General features: G+C 47.5%; 1 protein-coding gene and 1 long non-coding RNA gene across 3 annotated transcripts in view; one reads left to right on the top strand and one right to left on the bottom strand.

Annotated features, from left to right (window-relative positions):
- The window catches only part of FRMD4A (FERM domain containing 4A), a 290,837-nt gene extending 272,365 nt beyond the window's left edge, over positions 1-18,472 (top strand). The window contains exons 22-24 of the mRNA XM_025043396.1: positions 6-138; positions 2,432-2,528; positions 15,271-18,472. Coding sequence (XP_024899164.1) covers positions 6-138; positions 2,432-2,528; positions 15,271-15,373 — 333 coding nt within the window. The 3' untranslated portion in view covers positions 15,374-18,472. The remainder of the gene's footprint in view (positions 1-5; positions 139-2,431; positions 2,529-15,270) is intronic.
- Positions 8,820-15,262, bottom strand: LOC112475631. Of its 2 annotated transcripts, XR_003044791.1 has the most exons (3): positions 12,556-15,262; positions 10,898-11,234; positions 8,820-10,311 (listed from the first exon to the last, which is right to left on the bottom strand). It is a non-coding gene; the product is annotated as an uncharacterized LOC112475631 (long non-coding RNA). The 2 variants fall into 2 exon arrangements; XR_003044790.1 differs by having other exon boundaries at positions 8,820-11,234.
- Positions 18,473-19,626: the final 1,154 nt, after the last annotated feature.

The raw sequence follows: 19,626 nt of genomic DNA, 5'->3' as shown, positions 1-19,626 counted from the left end.
ACAAGGAGCACAGCCGCCTGTCGCACACCAGCTCCACCTCCTCGGACAGCGGCTCCCAGTACAGCACCTCCTCCCAGAGCACCTTCGTGGCGCACAGCAGGGTCACCAGGATGCCCCAGATGTGCAAGGCCACGTCAGGTGAGAGGGGGCCCGGTGGGGGCCGGGAGGGGGGGACCCTGCACGGGCGCGCTGGTCCCCGGTGACCTGTCGACGCATTCCAAGGGCTTCCAGGCTTTCTTAGAGTCTGCGGTGAGGAACGAGAGATCGTTGATTCTAGAAACCTAGCGTCAGACGTGTGCGACTTGAGGTTTTCGACCCCACCCCCCCTTACCCTCTTCCATTCTGTCCCGGGTTTCGCCCAGTAACGGAGACCTCGGAGGGGGTGGGGCAGGGCATCTGACCCCCTCGAGCGGGCTGGGCCAGCTCGTCCCTATTTCAGCGTCCCCTGTCGGGGTGCCAGCAACTTTTCCCGGTGAGGACGGAAATCAGAGAACTCTGGGGGAGTCGCGTCTCGGGGTTTACCCAGCAAAGGCGCCCCTTTACCACGGTGAAGAGTGCCGCTAATAAGGTAGAGACCTGGGTGACACCTTTAGAGGAACACTTGCTGCGGGCCACGGCTCGGTCTAGAAGCCCCGAGTGTGGCCCCAAGAGACGCAGTCTAGCTAAGGAAGGAGTTCGGAGCGCTGCACTCGACTTCACCTGCGACCGCATGCAGAACTCAGGTTCAGGCTTAAATTATTGTGGTGGTAAGATATAACCACAATAATTTCCGCAAAGTGCTTTTAATACTGCTACTACATCTTCAAATTTTCATGATCGAATTAAGGGTAACCTTACTCTTGTACTCAGAGTAGCAAGTAGTCTGAATCAAGTGACAGAGAACCCATGCTTTCCCTTAAGACGTTACAGCCCCTGTCCGAGGGAATCCTGGTGCTGACAACACTGGTCGAGCAGTCCCCTGGCCACTGGGCTCTGGGCAGCAGTGGTTCTGACCCGCATACGTCTGCGTCCGCCGCACTCACAAGGGGCGGGGCTGGCCGGAATGGGGCTCCGCCTCCCACCCACTGTAGGGAAGGGGTGAGGGAAGAGAGAGACATAAAAATGATTGTAAAAGTAGAAAAAGTGAGCAGCAAATGAAAAGGATTGCAAGTCAGGACCTGACTTGTGTCTGGAAAGAGTTAAGGGCGAAGACCAGGACGGAGGCTGATCCTAAAGACAAAATGGAGCCTCATCTCTGGGGAACTGAAGGAGATCCTGGGGACCTGGGGAGAGCAAAGAGGAAGGACAGGTGGCTGCTCAGGTGTGCCAGGCCACACGGCTCCCGCATTGTCCTCATGTCCCAGCTCGCTTGTTGATTACGGCACATTGGCCAAATGCAAGTTCCCGATACAATAATGAAAATGATTCAGGCTGTCCCTTTAGAAGTCCAACTTCAAGGTCCTAGAACCTTCTCCACATTCCTCCTTTATTTGTAAAATATGCCCAGTGAAGTCTGCCATCCCCTCCCCGGGAGGGTTCTGAGAGCAAAGGGATGGGTGGGTGGGTGTGTGGCGGGTGGCGGGTGGCGGGTGCCGGTTGAGGAGCGCGAGCCTCCGAGCCTGTCAGCAGCAGGGTTCCCGCAGAGGGCCGAGCACGGGTGTCCCCGGAAATCATAGCACTTGTCTAGATGTGCTTTACCTAAAGAGATTAGCCTCCGAGCCTGTCAGCAGCAGCAGCAGGGTTCCCGCAGAGGGCCGAGCACAGGTGTCCCCGGAAATCATAGCACTTGTCTGGATGTGCTTTACCTAAAGAGATAAGGTACATCTTGGAACATACTTTAAAAATTCTAAGAAGCTGTAGCTGAGATTTCCTGATTTAAAAGGTTCCGTTCCCAGGAAAGGTCAGGATGCATTTACAGGAGGATTTACTTCCTACCAGATTTTCCCAACTAGAAAAATCCTGCCCACATCTATGAGCTCCTGGTAGTCAGATGAGCTCTTAAAAGCCTGGCGCCCTTTGAATTGTCTGAGAGGGTAAGTTATGGCGGAGAGCAAGCTCTGAGAACCTTTCCGAGGCCATCTGTTCACAGCGAAGGCACAGTTTTGACACTGGGGCCACATCCGAAAGTGCCCTGAGGCATAGCTCCCTGGCGTCTGGAGAAGCAGGCCCTGCCCGGGACTCCCTCAAAGAATGTGAGAGCGTCAGGTTCTTTGCTACCATGCAGGCTGTCACCATCCCTGTGGCCACTTCCCAGGGGCAAGGCGGGCACCTGGGATCCCAGGTCAGCCTGACTCAGAAGGAAGCTGCGTGTAACTGGTCAAATGGGTGGGGGGGTGGGGGGATGTTTCGGCATTGTGACCTTGCCACAAGGTCAGATCCAGCCTCTCTGGAAAGAAGCTCCTTCACCTGACCAGAGACTGACCGCTGTCTTTTCTGTGCCACCTGCACACAGCTGCCTTACCTCAAAGCCAGAGAAGCTCAACACCATCGAGTGAAATCGGAGCGACCCCTCCAAGCAGTCCCCACCACATCCTAACCTGGCAGACTGGGTGAGTCCCTTTCAGACCTTTCATCCTCCTAAGTTCTAGAATGATCCTCGGCCTGCTTCGTCGGGAAGCGTGTAATCAGTGTGAGATCCTAGTGACAGCAGGGTTTATCAGCAGAGTGACGAGTTCCAAAGACGCCCCATGAATTGTGCTTCCTTCTACCCCTCTTCTTTCCATCGCTGTCCCTTTAGATGGGGGACTTCCCTCTGCTCTTTTAAAGTTGGCAGTGGCCCTGGGAACGTGGGCAAGGCGGCCGCCAGAAGTCCAACTGCTGCTTTGGTTAGAATTCCAGACAGGACCTGTCAGGAGAGGAGGTGGTGGCCTTTGTAAGCGCCCCTGCGCTGGGCCCCAACCCCGTGTTTTACTTGCTTCTCAGGGTGCCCCCTTAGCGAAAAAGGCAGGAGGCTCAGATCTCATCTCTGCCCTGGCCAGCCATTTGTTCTTAACACGCAAAGGGTGTCAGGTACCTTGAGACCTTTAAGAAGGGTCTCAGCAAAATGGTAAAACCAGAATTCCGCTCCTTTTATAGCTTTCAGTGTAGGCAGACGTCGTAATCTCGTGGACATGTGGGATGTTCTTATCTGCTGAAGAATCTGGCAGATGCACGTAGCCTGCTTTCCTCACAGTTCCTGCCTCTTCTGTTGTTCCTAAGACCTTGCCTCTAAGCGGATGTTCTATCGATGCCTGGTGGTTAGAGGAGGAAGAGGTGCCTTTATCCGGCTTGTTTGTTTCTGGTTTGCTGGAGCATCGGTGGGGGTGTCTGGAAAAATTTGACAGCTGTCTGTGAGTCGAATTATCAGAAAACAACAGGACCAGAATTGGCTCCATTGACTGCATTTCTGGCTCCCATGCTTAGCAGACGTTTTTTGTTTCTGCAAATTTATCTGTAGTGATATTAAACCAGGCTTTTCTGGGGGCTTAGTATTTGACAGAAGGTAGGGGAGCTGTGTTCTCAAAGGCTGGGAGCTGCTTCTAACATATATGAGATCAAATAATCCTTACTGCAACCTCGCATGGGAAGTATCAGATGTTTTAGTTTTACAGATGAGGCCGAGGGTAAGGAAGTGCCTTATCCAGTCACATGGCTGGATAGAGCTGGAATGTCAGCCCTGCCTTCTGGCCCCAGAGCCCTGTCTCTTTCCTCTAGGCCAGTGGTTCTTAAATTGCGTCCCCAGACCAGCAGCACGAGCATCACCTGGGATCTTGTAGGAAGTGTGGGTGCTCAGGCCCTCTGGGTCAGAAACTCTGTGGGTGGGGCCTGGCAGTCTGTGTTTTAACAAACCTTCCAGGGGCTCCTGATGCCCACTCAGGTTTGACAGTGTTCCTGTGTCCATTCCCTCTTCTTGGTTTGTCTTTTGGGCAGTAGCTGCCCTGTCCTTACTACTGATCATTAAAATGCTCCCTTTCACACCGGCCACACCCCGTCTCCGGCTTGTGTGGTCAGGCAGCGCTGTGAGGCCTAGGGCCCAAAAGTCTCACCAAGATTAATTCACAGAAGAATGACAGGTCTTCTGTGTCTGTCAGGTCCCTCCAGTGGCTGAAGCCCCTCACCCAAATAAGTAACTGCGGGTTCCAGGCTCTCTCTGAAACCTCCAAATTTTCTGGATCTTGCCCAGTCTCACCTGATCAAACATTTCTATTTGGCAGCAGGCTCTAAAATTTACAGGCACCCCCTCATATGCCTGCACACTTGAGATGGTCTTGAACCTGCCAGTTTCACCACATGTAGCTAGTGAGGACTCAAGACAAATTTAAAACAAAAAGATATTTTGGTCCTTGAAGTAAATTCTTATAACGGATTAAGCTGAATTACCATTAACTACCCTCTGTGATGTGGTAAGAAAATGAGAAATGGGTGAACGTGCCGAAGCCTGCCTTCCTAATCGGAGAGGTCTTCCGACTCGCTCACAGGGGTTCAAAGTTCTGCATGACTTATTTGTCACTAACACTTGGGTGTACAGTCAGCTGGTCCTTCCAGTGTGTTAATGAGCTACTGGTCCTGTCTGTGTCGGTTCCTCCCTTTAACATGACCTCTCTTCTCTTCCTCCTTCTGCTTTCCTTCGTTCAGAGACGCAACAGAACACTCGCCCATTATGGACGGGTCTGAGTCTCCAACTCACCAAAGTACTGATGAATAGAGGTATCGTAAGGGAATGTTTCGTTCTTACAGCCCTTCCCCCTCCACTGCTTATGAGTTTGTGATCTCAGATGTGCTGCGTATGTGTTGCCCTTGCCCATATTGTAATTTCCAGAAGGAAACATCTGCATGGTGTGGAAGCCATTATTTTTATGTCTGATTTCTAGGTACATGTGGAATTATATGTTTATATGTATGTTTTTACATCAGATGTTAGATATTCTTATGCTACTTCCCAGAGAAAGCCTCAGTGTGTCAGACCTTCCCACGCCCTCCGTACTTGCAGATAGTTGTAGATGCTCTGACTGGTTTAGTACTCAATGTCCGTGAAAAGAACAGCACCATGCAGTTCACATTTTAAAGCACCAAGGGCAGACTGGGTTGATCCAGAAGCACCTGAAAATCACCCATGATTTCATCCCAGCATTCTCAAGGGCCAGTCGTGGACTCCACCAAATGCTGTAGGGTCCTACTTTCCAAAATGTGGTCCATAGACAAACATCGTCGTCACCTGGGAGCCTGTTAGAAAGCTAGACTCCTGGGCCTACAGAATTTGAATCTGCATTTTAACAGGATCCCCGGTGAATTAAATGTACTGCTGTGGTGGGCACAAAACCAGTAATACCCGGTCTGGGACCTGTCCTTGGGGACCAGGAGCTAACTGGGAGATAGGATACAGATTAAGTAGCATTTCAGAGATTAAAAGGGTAAGGATATCATTCAGAAGTGGACAAAGAGTTAAAAGTTTATTTAATCAAAAAACTGAACCTCGACTATTCTAGGAACCATGCTAGAGACCAGAGTGCTAAGAGTTCAAGTTCAAATCAACAATTTGAAAATCTTATCAGGAGTCACACATGGGGTAGGAAACCTGCAGCACTTATGTATGAAGTGCTCTGAGAGTTTAAACAAAGTGCTAAAAGGAATCCGAGGGGAGAGGACTTCCGGCTGCGGGAATGTTGCGTGAGTCTGGCCTCAGGCCTGGGGGGAGGGTGGGGTTGGCTAGACAGGTCAAGGCCATGCCAAGGGCAGAAAACACAGGCACAGACACGAGCAGGGTGTCTGGGGAACGGCAGAGTGTCTCATTTTGCTGTAGAGAAAGCTAGAGTAGGGTAGGACAACATCTTGGACCAAGTAGGAGAGATGTGGGACAGTTCTTACTGCAAGTCCCGACCGGCGGATGGCAGGTTAGGAAAACAGGGGCTTTATCTTTTGAGAGGAAGATGGTGCTAAACAAAATTCGACTGCATAAAGCTGAAAGGCCTTACTGGCTTTGTTTAGTGATTCATTCATTGGGCAGCATCCCACCTCGCAGAGAGAAAGGAGCCCCGAGGAACTGCACCAAATGGAAGACTTACAGGCAGAAGCAGGGGACAAGGCAGCTATACTGGTGAGAAAGCAGGCGGTTATGGCGGGGTCACCTTCCTGCAGGGAAGGCGGGGCCCTGTCAGGCAGACGTCCTCGCTAGTGCTCATCGGGCAATTCCTGACGGACAGGCTTCTGTGTCTAGGGGACCTGAAACTAAGTCTCGGTTTGGGTATAAGCAGCTCCATTTTGGGCCTGTTGTCTTGTTTTTAACAACTGCTTCCCTTCGATCAGACTCTCAGCCTGAGAAATGTGATCAAAATGTAAGGAATCAGTGCTACTCCCATCTACTGCCCTGGAATTCTCTTAATTTCTTGCTCGCTCTCTGGTATTCACGTGTCATGACATCAGGTTTGCATCCTTTAAGTTGATTATTCCCTTCGTTCCTTTTACTGACATTCTGTTCTTGGGATCATTTGCTTGATGGTTAGTGCTGCGAACAGGTATTTAAAGCTTTTGAGAAAATACAGCGCACCAGGATACTATGATAATTACAAGCAGGATAATTTCCAATGTCTACGGTGCGCTTTGGAGCCATGGCACCCAAGACCCAAACCGATGAGAATCATATAAGTCAAAGACCCTGTAGAAGGAGTCACTTCAAGCCAAGTGGCTTGTTCAGTGATCTTATGTAGCTGAGTCTCAATTTCCCAAAGTGTCAGTTCAGGTGCAGTAAGTGGTGTTGGTCCCAGGCATCTGTGGGTCAGGACTCAAAAGGTGACAGCCACGCAGGCCAGTAAAATTTAAGGGTCTATAGCCTGCACAGCATGTTTCATTCCGGTCACCTTTGCCTTGTGTCCCTTTCTTTGTACAGAGCCAGGACACAAAGTTCCCCAGGTCCAGAGTGGTTAACCAGAGACAGGGAAGTGGGTCCCACGGGTAGAGAGTCTGACACGACGGAGAGGTGGCTGAGTCTGGCCCACAGAAAGTGAGGCATTGGGACTTGGAGAAGCTTGTGACAGGCAGAACTAGAGAATCGCCAGCATCGCGGCAAATCCAAGTCACCTGGGGGTTGCGTTGACACCCTCTGCCGTGGCCTGAGATGTGTGAACAGTGGCATGACCTTTCTAGGCCAGAGCAAGACAAAAAGGTGGACAAAAGAATCAAAGATCTTCATGGTGTAAGAATTAGGAAAAGGATGGTCAGAGAGGGAAGGAAGGAGGACCCGAAAAGAAAGGTTCTTGATCTGACCTCTTGGGAAGAAGCTGTCTGCTCTGATGTTGGCTACTTCTCTTCCTTATCAGTTTGATTGTGGGGTCTCCAGCTTTTGCAGAGGACCGGAAATCAGGTGGAGCCTTCTTCCGCTGTGAAATATGCACCCGGGGTTCGGAACCTCCTGATTTGGCAGTGGTGTCAGTGGTCAAGAGTTCTTGGTATGCACATTGCTAAAGAGAGTTTGTTGTAATGGAATTGACGGAAATTTGGTGATTTCTGTGATGTACAGCATTTTACGGTAATAACTAGAATTATGACTGATACCAGGACATACCAGATTTCTAGGAATTTCATAGATTCTAGAACACACTGATTAGAATTCTTCACCTTGGAATCCTTAATTCCTAGTTGTGAACTGTTTGTTACACTGGCATCCTGTGCACTGGCAAACTTACTTTTCATAATTTCTAGAAGAATATTCTTCACAGTAAATTTTTCAGTGTGGCACAAAATGTGTTGACTGACAGACCCAAATGTTTTTAAATGTTTCTCTGTGAAAGGGAGCCAACAGGGGATAAAACTCTGTTCAGTAATTAATGTTGCAGTTCTTTATCTAATTTGGAAGTGATCTAGATATTCAACGACTACCTGTCATTTAATTTACCTCAGTATAACTTTAAGGTTTCAAGTTATCGAAAAGTTTTGGAAACGATTTTTTAAGTAGACATACCATAAGCATAATTACTGTTGAAAAGTTCACTTATAAGCTTTTGTTATAGACATCTAATTTATTTGTTTTTAACAATTTGGCTGGCTTGTGAAAATTTCATGAGACATTAAACAGCTAATCATCTTATCTTTCTTGCTGGCAAAAGATCCTAACCTCCCAAGATCCAGAGTCCCTCCCAAAAAGATAGCTGTCCCTGGCAGAGGACGGTTGATAACCAATAGGTCTGGATGTGGGCAGGAAGGGACAATGTGAAATGTTACCTGTATCTCTTGACCAGACACAGAGCGCCAACTCTGGTAAGAATTCGCATCCTCCACTGGCTTCCGCCACTTTTCCCAGGAGCCTGTCTGCAGGCTCCAGAGGGAGTGGGGTTTAAAGTAGAGAGCAGCTCTGGTATCTACCACAACTTGGCAGGATTTTCCAGTGATTCTAATTTTAGCTTCCTCTTGGCCATGAAAGGGAATAACTGGTAGCAGTTACCGGAGGATCCCTCAGAGCCCTGTCACCCCTGGGAGGGGCCCGTATGGGCATCTGTCAGGCCACTAACCTGGCCGACTTGTTTACAGCCCCATAGTCGCGTCCGCGTGGAAAGGTGGTTCAGAGGGTTAGACTGCGAACCCGGGTAAAGGAGGACGAGGGGGCAGGCGGAGCCACGCGGGTCCTGTCTTCTGTTTTAGGTGTCTCTTGTACCTAATTTTTCAGTACCCTTTTGCAGTGAAATCTTTTAAGGAAGCTACTGGGAATGCTGAAACCTTCCGGAGGTTTCTGCATGCCAATTAAAATGGCATCCCATTCTGCCTGATTTGGGAGCCCTTGCTTTCAAGGGCACGTTTTAACGAATGCTCGTCTAATCAGAACATTCCCCATAATGGTTGTCATCTATATAAAGAGGTAATCTGAGGCACGCTCAAATTAACAGAAATTGAGTTTATTTGCGAATAGAAGAACAATTGCAGTTCTGGAAATGCACGCTATAGCGAGCTACATGCGAGCCCTTTGAGGATTTGGGGCAGGCTGTAGTTACGGGGAGGGAGTGAAAATGAGGGGGACGTCCAGCCAGAGTCCAAGCAGTAAGTTCATTAGCTTGAGGATGGAGAGATTAGATTCTTGGTAGACGCTCACTGGTCTGGAGATAAGTCTCAGTGGTCTGGTAATCAGCATTTACGGGAAACTGGTCTCAGTTCTAAGTTCTGTTCTTCTGAGAGCGCATGTGTGATTCTCTATTTCACAGCCTCCGGTTCCATTCTAGACTGAAATCCTTTCACATTTCCTCTCTTGATCAAGACCTTTTGCAGAAAACATCACTAACGAACCATGTCATTTAGGCGTTGTTTTCCTCCTTCCTTTTGATTTTTTTTTTTCTTGATCAAAGACGTTGTTAGATGGACTACATGTCCCTCAGAGCAGAGAAGGACCATCCTCAGGTGTCTCGTCTCATGGAGGAGGGAAATGGCAAGAGGATTTCATTAGCCTTATTTGAAAAACGAGAAATGTCAACAGCCAGACTGCACATTTGGATCAGGGAACAAGGCAGTCCAGACACGGCATGAATGGACTTGGTGGTTAGACTGGCTGGTGTCCTCTGCTGATTTGAGAAGAGCTGTAAATTCCTGTAAGATTGGGTTAGGTTTCCTGTATGAGCCTGTCTTCACCGTCTCCATTTTGTCCCTAACATAAGTGACTCCATTTCTGTGTTGTTCCACAGTTTTTTGATCAAGTCCCTATGAGAGGGTGCTGAAACCCAGTGTGTTTCTTCTGCATGGACTTCATCCATTCTGTCTGTCTTTAACCATGCTATGATTGGACATCTTTCTTCAGGGTGAGGAAAGATTTTGAGGTTAGGAGCAACTATAAGGCCACATTTGAGCAACTTCTTATAATGGGTCAAAGTGGAGGATCAAGGCAGGGAGACTGTGTCAACTGTACAGGTGTTACTGATGCTTGCAGTGTTGTGAGGTATCTGTGGGTTTATTTTTACCAAGCCTCAGTAGACAACAATTGAGTACTTTAAAAATCACAAGAAAATAACAAAAAGGCTGGAAAGACCAATTTATAGTACAGATCTAATCCATAAACCCAGTCCTGTAGGTAACCAGCTGAATAAATCAAAATTCCAAGATGTCAGAAAGGACTTATTGTACCCAATGAGCTTGTTGTTGGATTTGATGTAACTGACCCTTAACTTTCCCAGAGTGTTAGTCCAAGTACAACAAGCGGTGCTGACGACAGACGCCGCCTTGTTCAGCTGCGGGATAATCGAGGGCTAGCCTACCGTCCAGGACAGCTTCAGCGAGTGAGTCCGGGGGTCCGTGCTGGGCAGCTGTGACCTTCGCAGTACAGTCGGCAGTGTTTCCAAGGGGTAAAGAGGTGTCTGATCGCAGCCTCCTCCGTTCTCACTCCTAACGAGAGAAGGTGGGATCTGTCAAACGAAGGGAATCCAGAACGCCTCCTGGTGAGTCCTCTTGAACCTGACAAGGGAACTGCAGGGGAGCTGACTAGTGAGGCGTCTCTGCTTGGTTGTGGACAGTTAGGACAGTTCATAACTGCAGAGGCACTGCCTGGTTCTGCGCCAGCCACTGGGGCATTCATAGGCCCAAGGAGTATGACCACCACCACAGAGATAACTCCTGTCAGGGCACAAACCACTCCTGCTGAGGTGACACTGCTGATGGATTTTCATGGATTGTTGCATCTGCCCATTCAAACCAGGGTTAAGTTAGGTTTCTGGTGCAGTGGGAAGTAAATCTAAATTCCTTGCAAAGGCAGATGACTGGTGAGATTTTTTTTCATGATCAGGGCAGATCTGATTTAGATAATCAGAACATAGGGGTGCAGGTATACTATGGTTTGCATGGGTATTTGTGTCTAACCGATTAGAGAAAGGAAAAAAAGCACTGGGAAGCCTGGCTGCAAAAATTTAAGTTTGTAGCTGACATCAAAGGGAATCTATTGTTTATGGTGGCATCAGGAGGGAAAACTACTTACAGGAAGGACCAAGGGTCTCCAACATCATGGGAGATACAGAGCTCTAGATGGTGAATCCAGCAGCCTGAAATACAGTCCGACAACTAGCTTCTGGGAGATCTTGAGTTTGAGACCACCGGTGGCACTGCTGGTCCGTTCAGGTCTGTGACCCCAGGGTCAGATGCCTTCAGGTTTAGCTAGACGGCAACTGGAGAGCAGTACCAAGAAAAGTCCTTTCTAACAACGGAGTCCTTTAGTTGTGTTTTCCAGTGACATATTCTACAGAAGTAGGTCATAAGGAGATCAGACGTCAGGTTGTATTCTTGTTCAGCATTGACTTAACTTGTGAGAGATGTTTCTGGAAATAGAGAATAGCAATATTTTAGTAGGCCCCACTGGGCAATTTGATGGTCAGAGTGTGGGGGAATTAAGCAGACACGTGGGTCTGCTGGTTACCTATTTTGTAAGGCGTGAGCTTATGTTTTGCAAAAGGTAAAGGACCTTGGTTTCTCTAGACCGGTGACACCACCTTGGTCCAGGGAACTTCCAAAGTCTCATAAAACTTTCGTAATTGGGTTTTAATGATGCCATGTTAGTCCTGAAGGTTGAGGCTGGTAGGGGCAGTGCAGTCTCTGTAGCATAGGAAGGACTCTGCAGAGTCCCTGGATTGCCTGGCCAGTAGAATGAGTTCTGAGGTCTCTGCAAAACAATGGGGTCTCCCCATCTAAGGATGATGGTTTCAGGTAATTTCTTTACAAAAAGGCAGTTGCTTATCAATAGGATAAAGCTTCTCTACCCAGTAAGAAACATACGGACCATGACCAATTCATAACGCTTGTTCTTAACAACTGTTTACACATGAAAATTCCTCGATATTGAACCAAATCTTATCTTCCTTGCTGACGAATTTTGTAACAGATAACGTGAACTTATTTGACTAGTAAACCCAGGTAGAATAAAAGTCGTATATCTACATTACCAATTAATTTTGGCAATACCACCTGGAAGTAGAAAAATATTACACCTCACAATGTGCACAAATACGCAGATGCAGAGATGTTTTCACTTTAAAATATTAGACTTGAGAATGGTACCAACGCACAAATCACTAGTTTATAAAAGAACAGTTGGATCCAAATCGCAACCTTTAATTACGCACAAATTCTCTTGAGGTTGGCCGGTGACCTAGTGTCAATCCAGCCTGTTTCGTGACCCACTTATCCCAGGGTGGGAGTCTTCAAGTTACCTGGCGTGCACACAAACAGCTTTTCAGTGCTCAACCTGTACCCAGCAATTTTGCAGCTTTGGCTGCCGGGATGCCCATTAACAAGAGACTCACTATTCTTTTACGTCATCGTGGGCACACTAAAAAGCTGTAGAAGGCCTGAGGGACGCACCTCCAGCGGTTCCCAAAGTGAAACCGTAGGCTGAACCAGCAGACAGCAACAAATGGGGACCGTGGACTAGCCAAGGGCTAGTGCCTCGGGGGTTATAGGCGGAACCGTCTGCCAGCTCAAGGGACCAGCCAAGCCCTGGACCATGGACTAACCAAGGGCTAAGGATAGGTACTCTGCTGGCACCTCCCTCTCAGTCTAGACTGACCGTTAACCCTGGACTGGAAAGCCAGTTAGACTGATAGTTCAGCACAGAGAAGAGCCCGGAGCCACTGAGCAGCTTACCCATGGCCTCGGAAATGGCGAGAAAGGGACCTCGGAGGGTTCATAAGTACCAGAGCCTGTGTTTCTTGTTGTCCATGAAGCTGTGAGCTATCTCCTTTGGGTTCCATCACTGCCACCAAACTGTTAAAAAAACAAAATTCAGCTGAGTAAATTTTCAAGATCATTTTGGCTTTAGTCTTTTAAGTTGCAACCTAATTCCTTGAGGAATTTAAAACTGTACTTGTCTTACAAATCTAGTCTTTATGAGAACAGAAATGCAGCACTCAAAGCCCACGTGTCCTTTTTATCAATCCCCAAATCTCCTCTGTTCATCTCAAAAGACTTGCAGATATTGTAAAAGATCTGGATTTAGGAAACCAAAGTCCTTCTTGGGGAAACTTGCATTCTTTCCCTGTGCATCTGAGAGAGAACTGTTCTACCCGCTCTCTCCAGGAACTCTTATGGGGGTGTCTCTTTGAAATGCAAACTTTAGGGAGGTAATTCCTATCAGAAGGAAAAAAAGAGGGAGGGTGGGTGGAGTCTATCTGGAACTAAGGCAAATGAAAAATCGTGTCTTCTCCACAAATATTAATAAAAAGGTTTAGCCATCTGAGCAGGTAACCTTAATGTACTCCAACTTCCAGAAGCATGATTTTTATCCAACTGTTCTTCTATAAACTAGTGAGTTATGCATTATCTATTGAGCTGTCTAAAGCTGCTTGGCCCTGCCTGGGCATGTGCCCCTTTTTAAACCAGTGACTGTGGCCAGAGGACTCAGGTCCACCTGCATCACTTTTCCTCCCTTGGCAAGGGGAGGGGGTGACATGCTGGTAGAGAACACCACTCAGACCACATGGCATTACCGAGAGACTCTACCAGGGTGTCACCCCCACCCTGGCCCCCAAGAGACAGCATCTGTCCATAGCGGGGTCCAAGCACCTTTTGCCATTGTGCCTAAGGGACTGAGAAGCTTCGTGACAAAAAGTTTTGTCAGGGCAGAGAGGGAGTGTGCAGGGTGGGTGTAATGGAGTCAGCCATTTACCACCTAAATACAGCAACGTATAGTCATGGCCAGTACATAACCAAGGGACTTCACGTTACTTTGCTTCCGAAGCCACACTTACGCATTAACCCTGGTATACTTCAGGGGTCCAGGCACGGCACTCTCAATAAAGCCCACAGCATGTTCACACCCTGGGATTTTCCAACTTTCATGGTATTTTTTAAAACCAGATGAGAAACATTTACAAAATCCAGAATGTCTTCATCCATTTGTTCCTAGACATACCCCCAAATCAGACAGACAAGTGGGGTTGACTGATCATTAATCATAAGCTAGTTCATGAGGCTGTGTTTAAGATGCTTTTTCAACTCACTTTTCTTTGAAACACGTTGGATTAGGGCCTTTTCCTGTCACCCATCCCCAGCATAACCCCCACACTACGTATGGGGAGACCAGGAGCAGGGGAGAAAAGCTGACATTTACAGAAAGTCTTTATGGTGTTTCCAACTAGATCTTTCTGCCCCAATTGGCAGGTGCTCTAGGGACGTCAAAGTTGAAAGTCCAGCCTTTAACAACACACAGACCTACTAACTCAGTCACAGACCAATGTCATTCACAGGAACATTACTTCAAACGCTGAAGCTTACAGTAAAAGGCCTAGAGGCTTTGTCCCCTTAGGAATCAGCACAAATGAACAGCATGAATGAAATAACCCAAGTAAGAGCTGAAAAAACAACGAGACAAAAGGCCCTCCAGGCCAGCGCCAGGGGCTGGGTGAGAGCAACAGCATGGAGTCCACCCCCGCGGGCCGCAGCCAGCCTCTGGGCACCTACTGGGCAAATTCCAACCCATCCCTGTTTTCACCTTTATCTTGCCCTTACACAGCTAGTTTAGGATCCCGAGAGATAGGCTGTTTTCCTAAAAATGACATCCCGAGGATGATTATTGGTTTCAACATAAGTATGTGTGCGAACCCTTCTTGATATATAAAAATTACTTCTACTCAACCTACACGGTGATGTCTACCCAATTTTTAAAGTTTTTTTCTATATGCTTTCCTATGTATTTTCAGTAAACCTTTTATTATTACAAACATGTTATTTACCTTAAACAGTCAGCATTAATTCAAAAGTTTTTAAAACTAAACTCAAAATATCACCTCAGTCTCACTGTAGGGGAAACCTGACATTTCCAATGTGCTTTTAGGACAGAATAAAAATCTACTCATGAAATCTGGTTACTCCCGAGTCTCACGGAAGAGAACCCAAAGCAGCGGTTCCGTGGTAAAAGAATCCTGAGCAATCCAGCCCAAGGGGTTTCTTGGCCTTGGCTGCCCGAGAGAATCACTTGGAGAGGCTTTGAGAGCTCGTGTTGCTCAAGCACACCCCAGACCAACTAAGGCAGTGTCTCTGGGTGGGGCCCAGACATGAGTACTTTTGAGATTTCCAGGTGATTCCAGCAGGCAGCCAAGCTTGAGAACCGCTACGCAGGTAGGCGTTAGTTCCATTCCACTCCTTCGCCAATGTTCAAGGTTCAGGTTCCCTCTAAGTGGGTTTTCTTCAGTCTGCGGGAGCCTTCTACACACTCAGCACCGCATGAGGCCTAGTTCCTCGTGGACAGGGAAGACGCCGATCAGCACCGGGCCCTGTGCAAGCACAGCACGGCATGCTCGCAGGACGGGCTGGTAAATACCATTCCCCACTAACCGTCCCCTCTCCTTGAATTCCCTGCAGGAGCTACAGCGATAGCTGTTTCCTGGATTCCTCCCTCTATCCAGAACTAGCTGACGTCCAGTGGTACGGGCAGGAAAAGGCCAAGCCCGGGACCCTTGTGTGAGCCAGCCGGCCTCAATCTGACCGTCTCAACGCCATTCTGAGATCACCTCACTGCCTCTCATTTGCCTTACCCAGACGCACTGTCACCCTGCACCAGCTTCGGCCCTCAGCACTTTTTTTCTCCTGTCTCCGCATCCCCTCACCCTCAAAAACCTGACTGAGGAGACATTCTGGAAGGTTCCGGTCCCACTGTGTGTCCCCTGGCTCTCTTGCCCACAGAGAGCCAGGCAGCAATCCTCAATGGCACCCTGGTGGCTTCCCCCTGCCGTGACAGCCCCCAAGCCAGGAACCGACGGGGAAGCTGGCTGGCATCAAATTCCTATGGACAAGTGGCATGGGTAGAGAACAGGAAAGGGGATTCAAGTACAGGGTGATCCAGAAAGACTATTGAGCTGTGGCAGCCTGCCGCCTGGAGGCCAACCAAGCACTTCGAGCAAACGAGCAAACGATGCCTGCGGTGGGGATGTTCACGTGACACCTGAAACATTCTTTGGGGGAGTGGCTTTTGGGGGAGGGGGAGAATGAAAAAGGAAGCTTAACCTGTCAGATTCATCAGAGGATCACAATCAGTTCTATGCTGCCAAAGATTTAAAAAATTAAAAAAATAAAAACAAAAAATAAGAGGGGCCAAGAGGAAGACATTCTTTCTGCAATTAAATCTCAAATTCTAAACTGCTACAACACAGCACAAGTGAAAGTCAACCGTCTGTAAATTGTTTCCCCTGTTCTTCCCTCTCCTGTTCTGCCCTCTCCCTGAGTGGCGAGCCTGAAAACTAACCTGGAGCGATGTCCTGTGGCGAGCCTCGGCTGGCACGGCTGACTCGGATCTCCGGAGTCTGGACGTGAAGCAGACGGACCTGTGGGGAGTAGCAGAGTGTTCTATCGGCCCTGGTCTGTACGGGGATTCAGCTCAAGTCCAAGACACAAAGCTGCTCTCCTCTTGGGATTTGTAGGAACATAAGGTGATGATTGCCAAAAGTGGTTCTCTCTCATTAAAACAACCAGTAAATGTGTATCCTATTTTTTTGCACAAAGTGTTTTGTTTTTGATGGGAAACCAAGGGAAAAGCACACTGCGATCCATTCAAAGTGTTTCACTGTTGTGGCTCATTTTATGTTTGTTAGCACTTGTGTGACAAAGAGCTCAGATCCGATTTTGGTTACCAGTGTGTCACTTATTCAAAAAACCCAATTATGCCCATAGGTAGAAAGATTTTACTCAACGTGTCTACTAAGCAGAGCAGGGTTGAAAAAAATATCAGCTCCCAGGGGGCCCACATGCCTACAGCAGCAGCAGCCACCTTGACGTACCGTCTGTCTGCAGGTACCAAAAGAAGAAAGAGGAACAAAAAAAGGTGTGGGAGCTGCATGTTTACACGTGTTTTTGAGCTATGCTTAATACACAACTGGAAAGCCATCAATCTTCAGAGGCCTCAAAACTACTTTTATAATAATAACAAGTGCAAACTCTTAGTTGGGTCGTTCAAAATGGCACAAACACGGTCTCCACAGAGGTGGTATGCTGTGCTTATTGGGGGATATTTTTTTCTCACTCATAATGACTTCCTATTGGAAAGGCATTTGACAGCCAAGAGACAGGAGCTGGGGTGGGGGTAGTTTTGTGGGAAAGCAGAACTGAAGTTAGCTTTAGTGTAAAAAGAAAAACCTTTGTTCTCTATGTGTGTGTAATCTAAGAGGAACAACAGCCTCCACGAGACCAGGAGGGTGAGAATGGACAGTCACGAAACCACTAACCGTGGGGCGTCCTCCGCTGCGGCTGGAGAGGGCGGGGACTCACAGCGCCCGGGCACTTGTGGATGATCTGCAGCCTGGTCTCACGGCTCTGCGCGGCCGGGCTGGCGATGCCGCCTTGTGGAAGGGATTAATATTCACAGAACACTTTAGGGGTAAACCCTGCAGGATAAACACAACTGGTTATAATGTTACTAAATGATTCTGGGGGTTGGCGGGGGCAGGGGGTGGGAGGGGTTCTTGCTCTCATTTTGATGGTCAGAGCTACAAACAGCAGTTCTTTTTCCTTCCCTGTTCAGAAACATCATACATTGGACCATTTTTCTCTCAAAAGAAGATATGGGGATAATCAAACTGAACTAAGTGCAACAGGAAAAAGTCAAAGGGAAATAGAGAAGGCGACAAGGTTACATAAACAAGTACAGTAGTCTGAAGTCACGTGTGAAGTCAGTCGGATCAAGCTTTTAGCCCATTTTGGTCACAAGGAATGAGAGATGAAAACTAAATGCTTGGGTTCTGGATTCAGGGGGCAGAAAGGAATGGAGTGGGAGGGGGACTACACTTCAGACAAACATCGCGATAGTCTGGTAGTAAAGACGGAGATTAAGTAAAACAGGTTTTACTGTTTAGCTGCGTTCAGTTACTACAAAGTGTACATAAATTATTAGTCCTTTGAGACTGACATGATTAATGAATGATCGACGTGGTGGGAAACGATATAGTTATTGTATACAGGCACTTGCAAGCTCTTTAGAGATCCCTATTTCTTTAAAACAAAACAAGATGCACCATGAAGCCCCTGGTCTACTAGAAAGCCCCTACTGGATTCTGTGGATATGTGTAAGAAATCGCCTGTTCAGCCAGCACACTGGTGAAAACGCCCACATCAGACTTTGTTGTGAGGCAGGTGGATTTATTTTATTATATAGAGGTGAATGTTGGAACTGTTAAAATTCTGATTTGTTTTCATTATTAGTTTAGTTCTAAATATAGCAAACCCCATCCAGGTGCTATCAGATGACCAGTTACTGCTTAGTTAACTAGGTGTAAAGTTTTTCATACACATTAATGTCAATAGTTTATTACAACTTGTGTAAAACGGACTCTAGTTTAATAATGGGGAAAAAAGGATTAGGTTGCTCCTGAAACTGTAGAGCATGTAAAATGATTTTAATGGATTCTGTTCAACTGTAATCAATGAAAAAGAGGTATGTTGTAGACAAAATTGCAGAATTAAAAAGAAATCTGCTTTTAATTTATTCTTTTTGTATTAAGAATTTGTATAGTACCTTTAAATTTTGCAAAACAGTGTTGTCAACACTTATTAAAGCATTTTCAAAATGAAAACATCTCAGTTGCCTCTTGGAGATTTTATTTTAAATGATAAATGCTTGCGCATGCCCTGGAAATCTGTAATTTGGGTGCCTGTGTCCTCGCTGGGCTCCTTTTCAAAGTCAAGCTACAGATGCTATTCTCATTGGCTTGCTAGATGACGTAGACAAGCTTGGTTCATTCAGTCGAGCCTAATTCTTCTTATTCTAATTTCCTTTTATTACTTATACAAAAATAATATATTCTCAATTTTGTTATTTCTCCTACTCCAAAAAAGGATTTGCGATGAGAGGTCAGTCTCTGTTGGGATGCTATTTTAGTACCTGTTATCACAGCTGCTCATTACAATAGTTACCCACGTGTGGCATGTGCCAGGCATAGGGACCATTCCCACAGAAGAAACACGGGATGTGGGCTCTTGGTGTCAGCCTTAGTGTCTCCACATGGCCTCTGGTTCTGTGTAGGAGGCAGAAGTCCAACCAGGGAGACAGGCAAGACACTCAGGCTCTTCAGCACCACTGCTGTTCACCTCTGCTCACACCACAGCTCAAACTGTCACCCATCTCCACATCCTATCACCAAAACAACAGCCTACTGGGCCTGCAGGTAAAAAGAGCCCCGCATTTATGGGCAAAATAGTAACCAGCTGACTTTAGTAGAAACTTTACAGCAGTTGAACCCCCGATCCCCTAACCTAACCCGGCATGCATCGCTTCTCTAGCAGGAAACCAGAGGTCTGGCAGCCAAGACCATCCCGGGGTGGAAAGCCCTCCCTGGATGGAAGCCCTGGCTGAGGTATTTGCCACTAGAGCAGGCTGACTAACCCCTGCCAAAAATGAGAGCAACCCACTGAGAACGTGAAGCATGCCTGGAAGGGGGCCCGTTAAGACAGCACTTCATAGTTCCTAAGCCTCTCCTGGGGAGAGCAACCGGGGGCCTCTGTATCTACGCTAATTTCAAACAAACAGGGATCTTCTAAAAGTCTTTTATATGTAAGTACGTGACAACTCAGGAAACTAGTATCTTCCCTTTGAGCTCTATCATCACAAGAAAGCAAGTGGCACACAGGCAGATGGGACTTTTTCCGTTTTTTTCCGCTCCTTCCTACCTTTCACCACATATACTCTCCCCCCGGCCCCCACCCACAGTGCCGACAAGGCAATGCCAAAGT

The sequence above is a fragment of the Pteropus alecto genome, unplaced genomic scaffold (genome assembly GCF_000325575.1).
Source record: "Pteropus alecto unplaced genomic scaffold, ASM32557v1 scaffold11, whole genome shotgun sequence".
Taxonomy (NCBI): Eukaryota; Metazoa; Chordata; class Mammalia; order Chiroptera; family Pteropodidae; genus Pteropus; species Pteropus alecto.
This window is presented reverse-complemented; position numbering and strand designations above follow the sequence as displayed.